Below are 20,584 nucleotides of genomic sequence, written 5' to 3'. Positions count from 1 at the left end.
AAAACATATTATACATACTTTGGGACGTCAATATTACAGGGATCCGAGGCCTACACCGCCTTACCTCGATGCTATGTTCACTTCATTATTTTAGAAATAAAATGCTGACGTTTTATTTACATATATTAAAATATAGTTTATCCATTGAATCTTTAGAATCGTAACGAAGTTTAAGAGTTGAAATCTATGTTTGTAATTTGATGGCCAGCAGCTACTACGTTTCAATGCAAAATTTACCCGAATTTGTCTTGGCACGCTTTTGATGTATTTTTGTTGGTAGATTAAAAGCAAAATGTATTTTTCAACATTTAAATAAATCCATTTGTAATGTTTCCTTTGTTTAAAACCAGGTAGTGCCATTTAAACTTCCCAAGTGACTCCTCGAAGAATTCGGAGTACTCGATTTTACTAGACTTGGCAATTCATTCCAGTCTGAAACCATCCTGTTGGAAAGGAAGTTTATCTTAGGATCGAGGTAGAATTGGGGATAATATAGCTTCCAGTTATGACCCCTAAATTGGAGTTGTGATTTAATTAATGCATCTCATGCAGGGCACAAGTTTTTATCGAGTCCCCGTCCCCTCTCTTCCGTCGTTCTTCAAATGATGTAAGTTCTAGCGGTTTCAATCTGCCGTGGTAGGGCATCCTTTTGAGTAATTTGGGGATTTACGTAGCACATCTTTGGACAAGCTTTAATGGTAGGTAAAACTTTTCTGTTACTTTGTAGTTGCCTGATTAATTATATAACCATCATCGTGTTAGTGTGCTTCTGCTGCAATCCATAATAAAACAAAGTATGCATTCAAACATGGTTCATATCATTAAATAGTGCCGCTTTATCGCTCTTAGATCACGCTGATAGTTTTGTCTTAGCTCAACTCGAGTTGCACAGTGTACTGAACTGTGCAAGAAGGACATCATTCCTTCCCTTCGGACTGTGTGCATCCATCGGACACTAGCTTTAAATGTCATAGTTGTTAGTATCTAACGAACGTAGTCACATCTTCGTTATAGTGCATGGGAGCTGCATTGGTAAATCAACTGCGGCATATATTGATCATTAGTTACACGAAGGCACAATGATCGGTCTTGTGTTCCAAATGCCAGTCTGGAGACTGTAAATATTGCACTGCAAAAACATTGATTTTGTTGGCAACTTCTAAAAGTTTCATCCGTGGTTACCTACTTTACGCAGCTTCAGGTTTTTTTGTCCTGGACATCCACCATTCACAGTTATTGGCGGTTCAAGTCTGAGCTACGGGACACGGATCTGAAGATGCGCAGGAGTCGGTTATAAACGGAGATGCCTGAAAAAATAATTTGCATTTTTTCCTGGCATTTCTGTCAGTAGCCAACACCTAGGAATTGAACACGGATGAAGTTGGTCAATTATTTTGATGCAATATCTAGCTTTGTACGTTAGCACTCTTCCTCTTTAATTAGAAGTCTTGTGCTTTAAGACCTTGACATGGAAGGGGAGATTCGAGCTAATAATGTTGGCGATCAAACTCGAGCCCTCGTGTTTTGAAGTTAAACATGCCGATCATTACTCCACGGGGTGAATTAAAAGATAAATATTACTTTCACTTAATGGGAAATTTGAATCTGTACCCATTAAAGATAATTTCTCGGTTAGATGGGCAGCTTCATTCTCTACTGGGAGGGGGAGGTGTTGTCGACGACTCTACAATGGCCGGTTTACTGCCGCGTACCCTGGACGCGGAGGACGCGGACAAGGAGACCAGCCATCTGCTGGTGTTCCTCCTCATGCAGTTTCTGTCTCGCTCGGACCAGGCCAGTCCCACCGAGGACAAGTACATCAAGTCGCAGACCATCGTCATCAAGCACCTCTACCTGCTGCTCGGATACAACCAGGCGGAGAAGTCTTTCCATATACCACCGTATAGACTCAGGTGATTCTTATTTTGTTATTTATTTTTTAGTGTCTATAAGTATGCGAGAATCGGTGTCTTTGACTTCCCCATTTGCGATTGTCGCTTTGAAGAAGAGAATCTCAAGCACTTATTCTTTGTTTGCCTAATAAATGACCAAATGCCAACCTCTTTCAAGACTTTGGCTCCACTCATTTCCCTTCCTACAAATATCCAACTCATTTTAGGGAGCAGGAATCCATCTATATACAACCTTATGCTGGACTGGGGCCTGTTGTTGGATGAGTGTGGGTGGAATATTGATTCTTTGGTGGAGGGATTTTCCTTTTTAGTTTTGAAGCGAGAAAGGAGTGAACTTTCTCGGAACTGTTAGACTTATCTATGTTTATGTTGCTTGCAGACCCGACGGTTGGGCCTGGTTGCTGGTTGCATACTGCGAACCAGTTTGTTTGTAAAGTAATTCAACATGACATTGGCAAAAGCATACAATTTATTATGCAACGCCATTTTATTTTTTTAAAAAAGGATGCGAAAAAAGAAAATAGATACTAAAATGAAACATCTATATACACATTCTACATGTGGGAATGTAATGTAAAGAAGCCGCATCCTTGACGGGCGACTGGTTAAACCCGAGGACGTTAGAACACTCACCCCCTATCTCATAGCCCAATAGGATCAGACTTGGAGGGGGAGATTTGGCAATATGGGAACGCTCGCCCTGCACTCAGTAATCGAAATGGTGTCGTTTTTTGGAAACTTTTTTCTTTTAGCACGGTATTTACATCTCACTGATCAGAAGCGAGATTTCTCACTCGTCTAATTTGCAAATTATTGGTTAAACGGACTCGTACGAAATGTTCAATTCTTCAGTAAGCTCTCAAATAGTCAATCCCCTGTTTGAAAGAATCATTTTTGAAACAATTGCACATTTTCATCTGCTTTTGTAAACACGCCCTCATTCTTCTGGCTCCGGAAGCCGACTGACATGTCACAACTTGTGTTAACTTGACACTGACTATCTCAACGGATCAGGCTAAAGGTCATATTACTTTTAATAGATCTAGGCGTCCGCAGTTCGCCATAAAACTCGTCACAATATTTTTTTTACCATACCTTGTAAATGTAAGAACTGAGATGAAAATGAGTAATGAATTCTTCCAGGCAATCTGCGGTGTTCAATGTCTTCTTGGCCAATCTACCGCAGATCCTCGATCAGAACCACGTGATGGGCTGGTCCCTCATCGGCTCCGTGTTGCCGCTGCTCCTGTACTGCCCGTGTCCCTCCACCGCCATCCCCTCTCCGCTGTCCCTGGCGCAACTGCAGCCCCCGTACTCGCTCTGGCAACTGGAGACGCACTCGCGCAGATGCTGGCTGATGTCCGTGCTGGTGTTGCTCTACAAGGTACCATTCAATGAATTCACTATCCTCATACTAGTATTACAAAATTTTCGATCCATTAGATCAGTGGTTTTGAAGTCAGGGAGCACTTTTGATCATAAGGAAAATTCGCAGTACACCAAAACTAAAGATTCAAAAAACATACAAAGATAACTTTTATTATTTTATTACAGACAAGTTAAAAATTACATTAATTAAAAAAAAACATAAATACTCCAATGAAACTTTTTGTTGCGAACATGATTTAATGTGACTCCTGAGCTTGTCGGCTTTTACAAATTTCAGCTATATTAGGTCTAAAATTTGATATAGCTACTCTCATTTCTTCATCCAAATAGCTAAGTTTTTTGCGTTTCTTCGTTTTAATATTGGTTAATGTCGAGAAACCTAGCTCACACAAATATGAGGTTGAAAACTGTGATAATTTATTTTTTTAATTAAAGATGCACTTATGTTATAAACAGCATACACACAACACTATCGAAATAAACACACACAAGATGATTTAATCACAGGGTCTGTGTATTAGCTACGTATATAAACGCAATAACGCAAGGGGAATCCCCTGCGTGGAAGTGCTATTAACCGAGCAATGGTTCTTGATAGAGTACTTGACCGCTGTTGTGAGGTGAGCGCACACAACTTCATTCTTCTTCTTCGTTTTGATATTTGTGTGTAGAATATTATTTAAAAATAATAAAAAATGTTTCACTGAGACACTAGAACACTGCCTTTGACATAACACAACACATCTACATACATGTTATAAGAAATATTTAATATTCATTTAATGCATTTTAAAAGCGCATTATATGATACATCTCTCAAACAGGTGTTTTGAAATTGACGAGCTATAAAATATGCTGTCACTCATCAAATTACGGAAGTCGCATACGATTCTAAAGACGAATGAGTCCAGCGGCCCGAGAGTGTTTTACGGTTATTCAAAAACATCTTTTTAGTTTATAAATCCTTGACACATTTGTTGCTGTACATGGGATCTCTAATTTGATTATCCACCGAGTCGAGCACGCTCGATTTAAAAATAGTAAAAAAATGACTATTTTTTTTATTTTTAAAAGAAATATTTGCGTTCTTATGATTTACCCAAATATTTAATTTTGAGGGCCGTTTTCAACGAGTTGTAAATAATTCACTATTAAAAAGTGGAATCAAGTTGGGCTATCCCACTCTACAGTGGGATTCGAACCACAGACCTTTGGTCCGTGAGTCCGAGACACTAGCCACAGGACCACAACTCGATTCTTTTATTGCATTATGTTAATGGAACATTTGAAATGTTTGCAGTACCAATACGCCCAGCAGCCCATCTGCGGACATCTGCAGTCTCTAGTGAAGATTGTGATCAACACTCTGGACTCCCAACACCACGAGTGCAAGAGGATACCTCCCATGGTTATCATGGCCCAGTCCACTAGGTCTCGAGGTGAGTCCCCCGTCTGAAGCCAATCAGGTCAAGCATAAACGAGTTTGCCAAATCTCAATTAATCTGTATTTTAATGCGAAAATTGACAATGTTTAAATCCAAACAGAGAAGGTTTTGTCGAATCTGTGACATCAGAACTCGGTGTGTTTGACATTTACGCCGGTTTTTATCTCTGTTCACGTTGATGGTGGTGCAAAACACTTCATATTAGGACGCCATCCAATCAACCACAAATAACGAGAACCATACTTTGGAACTAAATAGTAAAGTTATCAGAGTTCATAAAAATAAGTGTGCTTATAAATTTAATGAATTGTGGTTCTGTTGTAGTGTCGCCGACTCGAGAATCAGAGGTCCGAGGTGCAAACCCTGTGCTTTTTAAACATGGTTGTATCTTATATCAATGTTATATTCGAAGCACTAACTTAGTGGTTATTCATTATAATAAAATAAATTTTAATATGGTTAAATCTGATTATTATGCACCAAATTAATAAGCCAAATTGCTCAAAAGGATGCCCTACCCTGGACTTACATCATTGGAAGAACGACGGAAGAGAAGGGACTTGATAGAAACTTTGACAATGACTGTCCTCTGCATGAGATGTATCAATTAAATCCCAACACCAGTTTACGGGGTCATAACTGGAAGCTCTATCGTCCACAATTCCATCTCAATCCCGAGGAAAACTGAAATAACCGATTGGATGAAAGGCTGCCTTATAATATTAAATATTTGGGAAAATCATAAAAATGCATACAAAACAAAACAAAAAAATATTAATATATAAATATTTTTTTCATTATAGATATCAGTCAACCGTCACTGGGAGCTGAACCGGAGCAGAGTGCGGAGCGCATCGAATCCCCTCCCGCTTCTCCCGCTTTTCCTGCAGAGAGGTAATACCTTCATCATATATAGTGCAGTAGTACTGCTATTTGGTATTCGGCCTGGTAAGAAAAATTACGCGGAATAGGCAGAGTACCGAGTTGCCCAATATCCGTAACGAACCTATTAAACACATCTATAAAATTATAGTTTTATTTATATATGTCAGTGGAATGCCCCACCCCTTTTCATAAAAAAGCTTTATCCTCAATTAAAGGGTGCATAGCGAAAATAGGCTCATTTACAAATAATTAAAGAGTTTTACCTATCATTAAAACTCCTATTATATGCCTCTATTATCCAGAATATGTGAGATAGCATCTCCGTTCCGGCCAGGGTAACCTAGTTCCTACCTGCCTCTTAATACCATCCTTTTTATATGGCAACCCTTTGTAGGCAAAACTCTTTCATTATGTTGCCTCTCTTATCCAGAGTATGTTTATGTGAGATAGCATCTCCCTTCCGGCCGGCGTTACCTAGTTCCTACCCGCCTCTCTTTCTCAGGAAGGCCATTCCGTTTCTCCTCAACTTGGTTTGTAAGGAAGCTCTTCCTGGGGTTGGATGAGAATCTATATTATATATGAGAATCTATATTTCTATAGTATAAATGAATATGAAAGGGTTGAGAGTTTCAAATACCTGGGAGTACATGTTACAGAAAATGGCAGCTTTAAAAAAGAACTGGGAGTGCGGATTTGGATTATATATGCTTCCAGAAAGCAGCTTATAAAAATGTTTCCCAAGAAAAATTTGACGACGAGATTCGAGGGTGTTGTAATCCAGCACCCCTGCTGGAAATAAGGACGGATACAAGAATGGATAATTATTATTTTCTTTAATATATAAGTATCGCAAAACTCGCTTTTGAACCTTCTCTATTTCAGGATGTGGTTTGATTCAGAAGGGTCCCAAATTATGGAACAGCATTCTAGTATGCTGCGGACTAGTGTATCGCAGGAGGTAGTGTTGAGTTCCAATGAATGACCTCTGAGATGACGGTTTTCATTCATAGTGAACATTGATTGCAACTTGGGTACATTATATTGCTCAGTAAAGATTTTGAACGTTTCAATGGAGTCACCACGCTGCCTCCGCTCTTCCAGTGAACTTAACCCGAGCTCCCTTGAGCCCGAGGTCCTCGTATGATTTATTTCTCAGAGAAACTTTATTATTCCTTTATTTATTATTCCCTTATTTCAATCAGCGTGGCCAACTCTACCGATATTTCCGTAGATCTACTGATTTTGGAAGCAGTCTACCGATTTCATCATCAATTTGTTCATCCAGGGGTCCCCACCACCCCGCCATGGACACGCACTGGGAGGAGAAGCCCCGCAAGTACCAGCACTGGAGCCTCGACCAGGAGAGTACCGAGTCGGAGCTGGTGGCCATCCCGGAGACCAGCGACAAGTCGGAGAGTACGGTGCACGGCAGCACGGCGCAGGTTTATGCCATTATCCTACTACTTCATTTTGTATTGCTATTTCTGACAATTGGGAAATATCTCGTACTACAAATACTGATAAAAATATATGAAATGGACTTAGAATAATTGATCGTATTTTCAAAATCAATATGGATATTGCGGAGAAATGTATTCATATATACATTTTTAAAAAATATGTCACTAGAAAAACGCGACATGTTTGGCCTTGATAGTTGTGACGTCAAGATTCGTGACAATGTCCTTAACAAATTTGAATGGTCAGGAACAAATAAACATGAAACGTGACGTATTAGGGGCGTGGCCAATGGAATGACTATTTTTGCGAGAATTCAAAATCACAAATTTAAAATGTTTTTTATGCTAATAATAAGTAACAAAAAATTTATTTTTTACTGGACAGTATTTCATGCACTTTTATTACTCCCATTATGAATCCCCATTATGTACGCAAGAATTGTTTTGTTCTTTTGCGTAATGGGAAACGTAAATGTAAATATGTATTGAGAAGCATGATTTTGAAATTGTTATATCCTTCGTTGATGTCAAAATACGTATTTGGGAAAATATTAAGCTTTTAAAATACATTACACAAACAGGTATTACATATTTCGTATAACATGTCAATGTGTGATATATGGAGTGAATTAAATGTTACTGTGTCTCAGTAAAACATTTTCTTTTGTCATAAAAGTAAAACAAACATAAAATACGCAAAGGAGCCAGATTGACTGGAAACAATATATAGCGGAACAAAATTGAAGTTTAAAAGTGACTCGAAAGCCATAGATAAATACACATTTGTTAGTTTTGCCAGTGCAGATGAAGAAAAACCTATACACATTCTATGTGAATGTGATGCTTTACATCATAAAAGGAGCCTCATCCTCGGGGGACCACTGGGGATGGTTAAACCTGAGGATGTCAAAGAGCTCGCCCCTTACCTAATAGCCCGATACTTTATGGATCTGGGCTTGGAGAGGGAGATTCAGCAAAATGTAAACTCTCGCCTTCCATACAGCAGCCAGGCTCTTTATAGACCTGGGCTTGGAAGGCGAGAACTATTCACGGAGACCCGTCACAATAGATCTTCACAGGTTGCAGTGACGTCAGGAGCTTGAATACCACCGACCCCCATCTCTAAGAATAAGATTAGTGTCGCCACAAGAGTTGAGGAAATATGGATTTTTAAACATAGGCAGAACGGTGAATAATGCGTTAAGTGGCTACATAAACCATCCCACGACAGGTCATAAGCCCTGTAGATGCCTAGACGAATCTCAGATCTCTGATCTGTGAGTCTACGACACGAGATACGAATTCACAACTCCTTTCTGAATTTATACAAACGAATAAGTGAAAGATTCAAATCCATTTTGCTCAGTTTTATATTATGTTTTAGGGTTCTTTCGACGAGACAACCCATTATGAAGATCTGTTGACTAAAGACAACAGTCGGAGTAACACCCTGACGCAGGCCGCCGCCATCCTGGACACGTCCCGGCCCGGGAAGGACAAGAAGCACGCAGACAAGTTTATGGGCATGAAACCCCTGTGGTTCATGGCCAGTGACGATGACTCCTCTGTATGTATTCAATTTCTTTACATTACAATATTAATTTATTTATTATGTTAACGACTTATGCCTTTAACAAAGTATTATGTAATTATGAAAAAAAGTTACAAAACACTTCTTAAACCCATAACTTTTAGCATACATAAGACAAATGATGTAAAGTTTTGTAGTGATAGAGGCAATGTATCATAATGTACTCCTTTATATTAAGGTAATCAGCGCCAGAGACAGACCAACACATTTGATGATAACAGATTGTTTTCTCACATGATAATATTATTATAAAATCCCAAACTAGTATTCATGAAGATATAATAACAGTTTGGTATTATCCCCATTAGACGAAACACAATACTGTATCGTCTTCTGGTTTCAATCTCTGTGATTTGGTAACATGAATTTGGATTATAATTCTTCTTCTTCTTACCAGCCCGTTTCTCCCCACTGCTGGATATACGCATCTTTCAAATTTACCATGTTTTTCTGTCCCGGGCACTGTTTCCATCCATGACCCGAGGGTCCATCTCCTCTACGGTCTCCCTACTTTTGTAAGGTCTCCAGTTTAGTGTTCTGGGGGTCCACCTATGGACTTTTTGTCTCGCCACATGACCAGCCCACTGCCATTTTTGTCTTCCCACTCTTTCTGCGATATCGGTCACCGTCGTATGGCGTCTTATCTCCTCATTCCTTACTGGTCTTTTAAAGAGACGCCCAACATTTGTCTTTCCATAAATCGCTGAGTGCGCTTATTTTTGTGAACACTTCTAGCAGTGAGTGACATGGTTTCAAGACCGTATATTGTAGACTTCGGCCTTCAGATTATTTGGGATTTCCTTATTTCTGAAAACGTGTTTCAGCTTTCCAAACGCAGCCCAACTTACCCTGATTCGTCTAGGCAGTTCCGCAGTTTGATTAAATTTTCCCAATTTGGTTTTATGCCCAAGGTAAAAGTACTCGTCAACAGCACCGATAGTTTTACTTCCGGTACATATGTTGCTAGGTATTGGACTCGAAATCTCGGTTTTGTCCATATTCATTTCCAGACCGATCTTTCTAGAGGCTTCGTATAATTCTTTTACCATACTTTTCAGATTATTATTTCGAAAAATTACTTGACTCCGATGCCCTTGATACAAGTCACTAAAATATTAATTCCATAACAATGCAATTAAAACAGCTTATTTAAGGACACTACTGCTTCAATTCCAGCAAGTTACAGTGATAGGATTGTTAGTACTACGTTTGACAATTACAACACCGAGGGTTAGAAGGGTAACTAAACTACTTCCCTCGATAGGTAAGGGACAGCGCATAATATTCGTTCAGTGCGTACCCAGAGACATTGTAACATACTTCAATTTACAGAGCGACAGTCACAAGTGGGGGGTGAAGGAGGGAGTGCGCATGATGGTGACGTCCAGCCTGATGTCGGCCACGGACCAGCAGCAGCTGAAGCATATAGCCGTGGCGCAGGCCTCCAGCCGCGGCCACAACAGGCTACCCAACCAGGTTTTTGTCAACCTAACCCAAATATAAATTTTTTAGTAGATTGAGTTTTCCTACTGACATTTCTTGGTGGAACAGCATTTTAATTTTAATAATAAAAAAAGTACAAACTTTTATTTATAATTTTTATCAGTGACCGAGTTTCGTCGTGACCAACATCGTCAGACTGGTAGGAGATGAAACAAATCTTGTTGCGGTAGAGTGGGGTTTGAGCCTCGGACCTCGGATCCTTGAGACCGCGACACTAACCACTGATGTCACATTCGATTGTGAATGTCGTAAATTTGACTGGTTTTTAATAGAATTCACTCACATGGGTGGTTCGAGAATACTGTCACTCGTCAATTTGCGTGCGATTCTTCATACGAATGAGTCCAGCACAAGGCCCCAGGGGTGTGCATATCAATCAACCCTCTTGTTATCACTTCAAATATCACAACTCTCTTGTGTCCTAAAATGGAATGTTTTCAATGAACTGAAGATAAATTGGTTACTTCTGAAGTTTGTCCCATCGTAGAAAATGCTTAGGAGGGGCTTGTGTACCGTATTTTGGGATTGTTTTTGCTTTAACAACATGTCTGAATCCTTTATTCATTCAGTTCAAACATCCTTAGGTTTTATCTAAAGACAAACCAACATGATAAACATTACAGGTCGGGAAATTGGTTCCTGCAAAGTCTATCGGGGAGTCGGAGAGTGTGAAAGTGTCTGGAGTGAAGAGTTCCAAGTCTCCACACTCCATTCAGGTTATAGGAGGTGGTGCTTCCGGGCAGACGCACTGCGCCCAGGTCACCATACGGCAGGGAGGGAGCGTCAAGGAACCCTCTGTCAAGTAAGTAATTTCATTCGTAGACTTTTTCTCTTAGACAACATACTCCGGGTTCACAAATACCAGGGCATCGTGAGCTCCTGATGTCTCTGCGGCTTGCACTTCACGGGTCGAGTGATGTATTTATTTAGGTTATCAACAGTAATACAAAATAAAAACAACATTAGCGAAGCGTTTAAATAAAAAAATCAATAAAAGATATCTACAAAGTTCAGTACTCCGTAAGTATAAGTACTTCATCCCCGTTTTCTAAGAAAAGTGGCTGGTAATTATTCCTATGTTGAAACACAGCAATATCTTAATCTATCTACATTGGAGAAACGTAGAATGGAGATGGACCTTATATGCATTTTCAAAATACTTAATGCCACAAGTGGTGTCCCATCTCTGTTGCAATCAGTTTCTATTTATGTTCCCAGCTGTGTCACCAGAAGTCAAAACTTGCTATTTATCAAATCTTTTAGGAGCAACTCTTGTTTTTATGCCCCAATGTCCAAAATGTATAGAATAGGCAATTCGTCGCACAACTTGGAATTATTCAAGACAGATCTTCCCGCTTTTCGTAGATCTATTCGCCATTAACACAGTGCAAGATGAAGGATGGATTGGCCCTCAAATTGACATGCTTTATGGGAGCTGGCATTGTCGTGATCAAGAATGGTGCGACGTTTTTTGTTGTTTTTCCTTATTTCATCGAAGACCGTCGGCAAACAAATTGTCGTATACCATTCAGCATTAACAGGTCATCGATCCTTTAAAGCAAGGGTTGCGACGTGTCCAGTGTCCAGTACAACCGAAGAAACAAGCGATCATTTTCTTGGAAGTGCTCCGTGAACGAACAACGTTAGTGGGATTAGGTTCATCACCAAACACCCAAACAGTAGACTGTTGTTTGCTTTCAGGTTCATACGAATATATCAGAGTTTCGTCTCCTGTTACAATGTTGTATACGGATTTTAAGCGTCCTCGGTTGGATTTCTTCAACTTTTCACTTAAACAGACGCTGACAGAATACTGAGCATCTGATCGCCGTCAAACTTAGAAAGATTGTCAATAGCAGTGCTGTCAACGTGGCTTCAAAAAAGAATACCAGTTGATGCAGCGCTGGCATTTCAAATTAGAAATTCCCATTTATTTTTGAACATATGGTATATATATATATTGTAGCGTCTTTTTTAAAAATAAAAGAGTGCCAACACTCAATGTATCAACAGATTTCAAAGGTTTATAGAAAAATTAAAACTTTCTTATATAGAAAAATTAAATGGTGCCTTTATTGGTTGACAGCTACGCTCTGTGCATTGTTGTGAGACAATGCAAAAAGTGAGCCAAACAATTAAATGCAGATCAAATCCATCACAAAATATACGCTATTCACCAGTGTTGCTCAACCAGTAAAGATGAGAATCTCTCCAAAATGTGGACAGTAATTATGTCCGACCTTCCCACAAGATGTGTGAAGAATCAAGATAAAAATATAGGATTCAAAAATTAAACAATCTCGGAGTCTCAATAATCACTGCGTATTGCTAATTAAAATATGTAGACCAGGTAATTGAAAATAACAAAGGCATTTTCTCGAAATTATAATTTTATTCTTACAAGCAAAAATTATAAAGTTTTGTGCGTTTCCCTAGCTAAATATAAAATCTAGAAGACCAAATTGCAAATGATTTGGAAATTAAATGAAAATGAAAATAAATATTCAATATTTGATTCTTGACACAATCATCCACGTTAAATTCTTTAAAATCTTCTTTGTAGACATTCAAAGTTTTTTTTTCTGTTTCAAATAGCCGGAGTGTTATGTGAAAGGTTCCAGTTTTTAAAGGTACATCCGGCCAACATCTTAGCGTAAGCCATAGCTGTTCGCGTCATTCCTCTAAATAAAGCTTCTTATTGTCGTCGATTCGGCGTCGGGTTAAATAATTCAGATTTTAAATATAAAAATTGATGTAAATTGTCAAGATTTAGACAGATGTAATGATAATCCATTATAAAGATGGTAACATACCATATATTTTAAATATTAAAAAAATAAAATGGGGTATTTAGGAAGCCTATAATTATGGACAAAAATGCATCATTAGATTCCGTGTTCTGGCAAATTGAAACAACAATACGATTACAAATTCAATTACATAGTACTTGCATGCCGTAAGACGATGCTCCCATGATATAAAAAAAATACATCTTAGATTTTGTTAAGTTACTCGTTTATTTCGCTTGTCACGGGCGGTTTTTGCTTTTCAAAATGCACGGTCTGACGTGGTATTGCCATGCTTGAATTTTAACATACCAAAAATATTATTTGGACCCGTGCCTAGTTACGCCCTGCTTAAATGGGGCAGGATGAAATATAATCGTTACAACATATATTATTTTAGTTTTAATATTATTACCGTCTCTCGGTAGCCCACCATCTATGTAATGAGGAATTCCAGCCCAACCCGAAAATAAAGTGTTTTATAAATAAATTCATGTTTTTTGAAGTTTTGCATATTTTAAAATATAGCTGGTACAAATAATTTGTTAATGGAATTGTACGGGGTTCTAATTTTCAATGTCGGAACAACTCCTTGACTCGAACCCGTGGTGTCGCGGAAGGTGTAATTCCAAAGTTTCGGTGAGGATTTTCGAAATTAAAAAAAATCGTAGCGACTGTAATACAAAACAAATTTTTATTTGCTTTGTTAGGACGCCTTCCGGACTTTGCCTTGGGCCTATCTTATTTGAGTCCTCCTAATACTGAATACCCTAAAATGTGTCTCTATTGTTAACATGCAGCAAACCAAGAGTGATTTCTGAGATGAGTATAGAGAAATCAGACATGTCCCACGGATCACCTAAAGCCCTCGGATCACCTAAAGCCCTCGGAAGGCAGAAACGCCTCTCAGGTTTGTGTTTGTCCAAATCCAGTGTGACATGTTCTAATTGAATTTTTTTGGGATATGGATGATAGTGCAATGTGTCAATGGCACATTGAAAGCCCACTTACCCGGATCCGTTTTAGAGGTCTCGTGGCCTCTTTTCAGATCCGCACATTGCAAAAACAAATTTTACGCTTTAAGGAACAGTTAATTACTTTTCTTTTATTCATATTCTTATATCGAATTCACATTTACTGCTTTCAATGCCCCTATCGACGTCAATGCATCCGAGTATATGTAGTCAATTTGTCTTTCACCCTCAATCTAATTTTCCCGATTCTGATGGGCGATAGCGTATGTTAGTTCATTAGTTGTTATTAAATTGGGAAAAACAAGTTAAACAGAAAAATCAGAGCCGTCGCCACCCATCCACCAGCTGTTCTGTAACAGTCCACACAGAGCAATCTTTTAATTTTATTTTTCCCGTTTCGTAGAAACCCTGAATTAGGCGTCTATTAAAAAATTCAAACCTATCAAGCTCAAAAGAAAATCATATCTCATAGATTAATTCTAATCCTAGAATTGCCCAGCATCAACCCATTCAAAACCTGGCATCTCTTAGTTAAGACATATCAAGTAACCTTTTAACCCAGCAAATGATATTTATGACAAAAATAAGTTTAAAAAAAAACATTATTTTCTGCCTTGGAACGGGGAAGCTATACCCAGTTAGGCAGTTTAGATCACCAGCAAAAACAAAAAATATGTAAATATACTTTTACTACTAAATTAAGCTATTGTATAAATAATTTAATGTAAATTGCTCTAATGAATATGTAAGTTCAAAAAATAAGTAAAAAATAGCGCAGCCCCATCCAATTACTCTATGCTTTAGATGTGCCGCGCTGTCTGTCGGGGTATCAGTCTGCGTCGTCGTCACCCGATACGGCTCCGCCCTCTAACGGGGAGGGGCCCTGCATGGCTTGGTGCCCCCCGGACCCCCGAGCGCCCCCTCGCCCCCTGCCGGCACCCAACGTAGAACGCCTTTTGCCAATAGGCTCCTCTACCAGAATGTGTGAGTAATCTTATTTGACATGTTTATCTATTTTGTAATTAAACACATTTGATTGCATCGTCACCGATAACATCCGAACACCAATTTACGGGGTCGTAATTGGAAGCTCTATCGACCCCGATTTTATCCATCTCAATCCCGAGAAAAACCTCCTTTCCAGCAGGGTGGTTTCAGGCTGGAACAAATTGCCAAGCCGAGTTTATTTATTTGACGGACTTATGCAGTCCATTCTAACAATGGTAAATACAATTTCTTATAATAAATACAACGAGATAAGATAATAATAATACACATCAAAAACAAAGAAAAAATTGCATGAAAAAGAAAGTTTTATTACGATTTAATAATTAGTTTTAAACAATGCATTTAAGAAGATTTTAAAATGAATAATTGTTTTATTGAAAATGTCTATGTCAAAGTAAATTTGTTGGCCGAGGAATGTAAACGCGGAATAGGAGAGTGTCATGCATAGTTAGTACCTATGTATGTACTCGTAGTTGCAAACAACTCCGTACTTCTAGTGACTCGATTCAGTATTTTGAAGTTAATAAGATTCAGGAGTTTACAACAATCGAGCTCCGAATTTAAAATTTAAAATAAAAAAAGAAGGTAAATTTTTATTTTTTTATTTATTTCAATATTATTCTAGTATTGCCAAAAAAGTAAAAAATACTACCTCAAGACAAGATCCGGTCTATCTTAGTGATTTTTTAAATCTATAAAGACTTACACCAAAAAAGTCCAGATCTTGTCTCGAGTTTACAATACGACACAATCGGGACATTGGTGCATGCGAGCCATAGTTTGTGCTGTGTTGATCGAGGAACAGCACATTAATATTTCACAACTGGCGGATCGGAACATTGAATGCCACTTGTTCCAGTAACAATGGTACATCAATTAAGCCATTCAGCAAATTAAACATAAATATATAGTCAATGTTATTTCTACGTTTTTGTAGACTTGAGTAATAATGCGCATGCTGTAGAAGAGCCCAAACGTAGAAAAATCATTCTACGACTATTAAGTATTAAGTTAGCTACAGGTCGAGAATTGCCAAATCGATATTTATTTGCATTGTAATTACTTTTAAATATGTACACCTTTGACACTCCTACTGCTGCAACCAAACATACTGCAATTCACCATTTTTATTTATTGTATCGAGTAAATATCCAAGTTACAAACGACGAAAGCGTCCGTTACGCGTCTGTTGTCAAAACAAAATGGCCACCAGCAGAGTGAAGTTGTCGCTAACCAAAAATATGTAACGGATTCCTTCTATGCAAAATAACGATAGGGCCCCTCTATAGCTAGCGCATTATTACTCTGAGGTGTATACAGTGCAATGTATTTTTAATATACTTGTTCTACACGGTACGGTGTGGAATGTATACCCCGTGTAAAGAGGTTCCGGTGTATTGTTGAATTTGTATCTGGTTTAGCCGCATACGCCTCGCCCGAGTCTCCCCTCTCCAAGATGGAGGTTCTCTCGTGCGGCTCGAGCGAGCCCCCGTCCAGCGAGCCAACCTCGCCGTGCGCCCGCGCGCCGCCCGCCGCGCCCCGCCTGCCCATCCCCGCCCCGGAGCGCCTGCTGCACATCGGCCAGTACGCCCCCGGCCAGGACGGCTTCACGCAACTGGTGGACCGGGTTCGAGAGGGACTCTGCATCCCCCAAGGTAAGGAGGGGCGTCGCCGCGATACGCCATGTCGCCGTTGATGCATGTCACTAACGTAAAGTATTAGAAACGCCCTGATAAACTTTTGTTTATTATTAGTTTGGCGCCATCTAGATTTTGTCAAGTTCCCCCTGGAAATTTATGTTCAAAGAACTGCAGGATTATTTTTTCGCACACGGATGTGAGTCTTTCTCTTATGTCTAGTTTCTGGAAATTCCTGGGTTCTTTTGGAGATACCAGTAATTAAAAAATAAACTCGCCACTTTTTAATTTCGGTAAATACGAAAGTAAATAAATGTAAAATATTGTACAGCACTTTATGCATGATCACTTCCATCAGTAATCCTAGACTCCGACTTTCCAGACAACGGTACTAAGAAGGATCGCTCCCGGGTGGACGTGGCGATGAAGCGAGACACCCTCGCTCGCCAATCTTCCGGGGAAGGCTCATCCAGGTAAATATTTTTACATCCCGATTTGTAAAACTCAATTTCCCACATTAAACAAAATATAGATTCATCATCATCGTCATTCCCTTTCCGCTCCCGATGGTGCAATTGCAGCGTATCTTGATCATTTTTGTTACATGAAGGCAAGATAATTCGCTTCATTCATTCTCGATACAATACAAAATATACACATCAGATTGATTAAATAAGAAACAGAAGAGAAAAAAAAGGTCATGTAAACACTTTGGAAATTGCCTCCCTAAGAGAAATCCCACTGTCATGAAATATATCGACATCCGAGGCGATACGATTGAATAACACGATCGTTCTACCGCCCGGCATAGCCGTCGGTAGGTTGATTCTGCATCGTAGTAGGTAGAACAACCTGTGTAGCCTTAGTCGAAGATAATTATCAGGGACAAATAGACCAAATTCATTCAGAATATCGGAGTTATGTATGCGACCACCGATGAGTTGAAAAAAGTGAACACGCTAATGAATATCCCTTTTCCCCAACAATGATTGGTAGTCCAGCATTCCTAGTAAGAAGTCAGTCGGGAAAAGCCACGGGTAATATCCAAACTCCCTGAGATACAGATAACGCAGAAAATTTTTCTACCCCCTCTCTATTTTCAAGGAATATGTGGTTTCATTTGGCGACCAAATGATGGAACTAAATTCAAAGCGACTTTTTACCACGAAATTATACAATGTTTTCAGAACCTTCTATAAGCAAATTTTTAAGAACAAATCCAAATATTTTAAGGGAGTTACTGCATAGTGATATTATATGTGGATTCAATGATAACTTAGCGTCAAACAGCACCCCGCGATCCCTGGACGTCGTTCAAGCTGTACTCCATCCATGATATAACGGAAATAAAGTGTTTTGGACGCTCTTGTGTACGACATGACAGAACATTTAGAGACATTGAAGAACAGTTTGTTTCGTTTACTCCATCGTACAGGGTCTTTCATTAAGCGCTTCCTATCTTTAAATTGAAATAAAACAAAGCGTGTGCGAGATATCATTGAATTTTTTTATTCGTTTGAAAAGTCTATTGATGCCATTATGTATGGAATATAACATCGTTCAAATGTCCACTACGGCCTTCTCTGGGTGGCGTGCATCCGAAATGTCAAATTTTCCATGATTCTAGCGCATAAATCACTCTGAATTTGACCGATAGCACGGGTTAGGTTGGCTTTAAGGACCGCTGTGATTTGTGGCTTATTTGCATAGACCTGCGACTACAGAAAACCCCACAAAAAAATTCTAACGGGGTCAAATCGCACGATCTCAGTGGCCAGTTCACAATACCTCCACGTGAGATAACTATGCCCTCAAATCACTCTTGCAGAATGTCCAATGAGGCATGAGCTGTATGACACGTGGCGCTGTCTTGTTGAAACCACATGTCGTTGGTGTCCATATCATCCAATTTCGGCCAAAAGAAGTTGGTAATCATCATCCTATAGGGCTCACCGTTGACGGTGATGGCCTGGCTAGCTTCATTCTCAAAGAAATATGGACCGGTGAGGCTGCCAGCCCAAAATCTACACCAAACAGTGAGTTTTTCGGGATGCATTAGACGCTCTTGGATCTCATGTAAATTGATTGATCATCCCAAATTCGACAATTTTGTTTGTTGACGTACCCATTCATCCAGAAATGGACCTCATCGCTAAAGATGATTTTTCTTTGGAAATTAGGGTCAGCTTCCAGTTGAAATGGACTCTGTAGCAGTTGCTACAGAGTCCATTCAGCAAACACACGTCGTTGTCTAGGGTCGTTTACCTTCAGTTTCTAGGTCAGTTGAATTTCGTACGAATGCAGGCCAAAGTCACGATGCAAAATTCGCCAAGTTGTGGTCTGCGAAAGGCCGAGTTCTTGTGAGCGACGCAAAATCGACTGCCTAGGTTTTTCCTGTACACTCTCACGGACAGAGGTGATGTTTTTGGCATGCGTTTTGTTGACGTACGGGTGTTGGTTCATTGATAACCGAACCAGTGGACTCAAATTTATCCACCACTGTGAATAGTCCCTTTGATAGGATGCCTATGGCGACCGTAAAATGGGCAAAGCGCACGGAACGATGCCCTAACAGAACACCCATTTTGATAAAAGAATTTTATAATTTGCATGTGTTGTTGAACGCTATATCCGTCCACGGTAATTTGGCAAAACCGACTGAATAAATGACAGCCAATGTGACAGATGTCGCTCCAACAATATGGCTGCTATCAACTGTTTTAGTTTGGAAGGCCCTATTGGAAGACCCTGTATAATATTTTGAATGTCGTACTAAAGTTTCGAACAGTCCAAAGAAGTTTGTTTTTTCGCAGAAAAAGTCATCAGCAAATAAATAAAATTTGGAAAATTTTATTTAATTGCTAATGTCATTTTTGAATTACAATATTTTGAGATTGTCCAAATGTTTGTAGACAAAATACTGGATTTAACCCGCTAGGGAGTCATTAATATCAAATTACAACAGGGATGGAGAATACCTTTAAGAAGGAAATATGGAAGTCTCGGCATTTACAGGGCTTATGACCTGTCAATGGCTGGTTTAAGTGGCCACTTTACGCACTGTGTAACATTATAACATTGTACTGATCAAATCGATTTTATCAGTTTTTTCATGCAAACATGAAACTCTGTTTCCGAAAATTGAAATAAAAACGCAAAAACAAGCCTATTATAGTGTGTTGAATACAATTATTCAACAAATAATAAAACATTTGTACTTTTTTCATGAACATTATCAAACGAATTATTTTTTTATTCTATCAAATTACATTGATCAATTTGTCACTAACGTTTTTGCTAAATGATGTAACCTTGTAAGAATTTTGTTCATAATTATGTTTATTTTAGTTTTAAAGCTGATTTTATATATTTATGTTGATTTATATGTCAAGCATTGAAATATAAATAAATAAATGTCAATATAAATCACTTCTTAGACGTTACTACAAAGTTATGTCGTTAGTTTTTCTGACAACTGTCATTCTAATCATGCTATATTTTAAGGACCATAATAACATGGATGGATTCAATTGTGCGACAGGTCCAGGGGTACAAGCCCCCGCCGGCTCACCAAGCAGGTGGCCTTGCTGGAGTCCCCTCCCGCCGCGGCGCACGTCGACTCCCCCGACAGCCTGAAGACCCCCGTCTCCGCAACGCCGCTCTCGGCCGCTACAGGTAGGTTGGGCGTCGCGCGTCGCCTTACCTTCTAATCAAATACGAAATGATAAATCAAACCTTATATCGCTCATGTAAAAATAAATTGTGCGGGAATGTTGCGTCTCTTAAAACGAAACAATACAGGTAAAAATGGACACGAAGCTGCTGGAACAGAAGGTTCCTCAACCCTCGGTAACCACGCATGTGCATCTACCATCTTCCAGGAATTAGCGAGCAGCCTGTAAGCTACGTATTAACAAACAATGACATAAACGAAGACCTTACTATGCTGACTAAATGGACAAACATAAACTTACTTACTTCTTCTTGTGGTGC

The 20,584-nt window shown here is 39.2% G+C and overlaps 1 protein-coding gene across 7 annotated transcripts in view; it reads left to right on the top strand.

Moving 5' to 3' along the window:
• The window catches only part of unc79 (UNC-79 domain-containing protein), a 65,205-nt gene that overhangs the window by 21,588 nt on the left and 23,033 nt on the right, over nucleotides 1–20,584 (top strand). For 3 of the 7 annotated variants that reach the window (XR_015824545.1, XM_088238516.1, XM_088238514.1), the window contains 13 exons: nucleotides 1,637–1,913; nucleotides 3,057–3,297; nucleotides 4,603–4,741; nucleotides 5,551–5,641; nucleotides 6,864–7,074; nucleotides 8,477–8,659; nucleotides 10,016–10,159; nucleotides 10,810–10,988; nucleotides 13,773–13,882; nucleotides 14,751–14,930; nucleotides 16,376–16,609; nucleotides 16,974–17,064; nucleotides 20,133–20,266. Coding sequence is in view for 4 of the 7 variants with exons in the window: in XM_088238516.1 (XP_088094642.1) it covers nucleotides 1,637–1,913; nucleotides 3,057–3,297; nucleotides 4,603–4,741; nucleotides 5,551–5,641; nucleotides 6,864–7,074; nucleotides 8,477–8,659; nucleotides 10,016–10,159; nucleotides 10,810–10,988; nucleotides 13,773–13,882; nucleotides 14,751–14,930; nucleotides 16,376–16,609; nucleotides 16,974–17,064; nucleotides 20,133–20,266 (2,214 nt within the window). In the remaining 3 variants the exon portion in view is untranslated. Of the gene's footprint in view, nucleotides 1–1,636; nucleotides 1,914–3,056; nucleotides 3,298–4,602; nucleotides 4,742–5,550; nucleotides 5,642–6,863; nucleotides 7,075–8,476; nucleotides 8,660–10,015; nucleotides 10,160–10,809; nucleotides 10,989–13,772; nucleotides 13,883–14,750; nucleotides 14,931–16,375; nucleotides 16,610–16,973; nucleotides 17,065–20,095; nucleotides 20,267–20,584 lie in introns of those variants that run through there. The other 4 variants (XR_015824546.1, XM_088238515.1, XR_015824547.1 and 1 more) reach the window with 4 other exon arrangements.

Source organism: Micrasema longulum, unplaced genomic scaffold (genome assembly GCF_059751315.1).
Source record: "Micrasema longulum isolate JH-2025_06_02 unplaced genomic scaffold, ASM5975131v1 h1tg001909l, whole genome shotgun sequence".
Classification (NCBI taxonomy): domain Eukaryota; kingdom Metazoa; phylum Arthropoda; class Insecta; order Trichoptera; family Brachycentridae; genus Micrasema; species Micrasema longulum.
The sequence above is the reverse complement of the archived record's forward strand: the minus strand, read 5'-3'. Positions and strand labels throughout refer to the sequence as shown.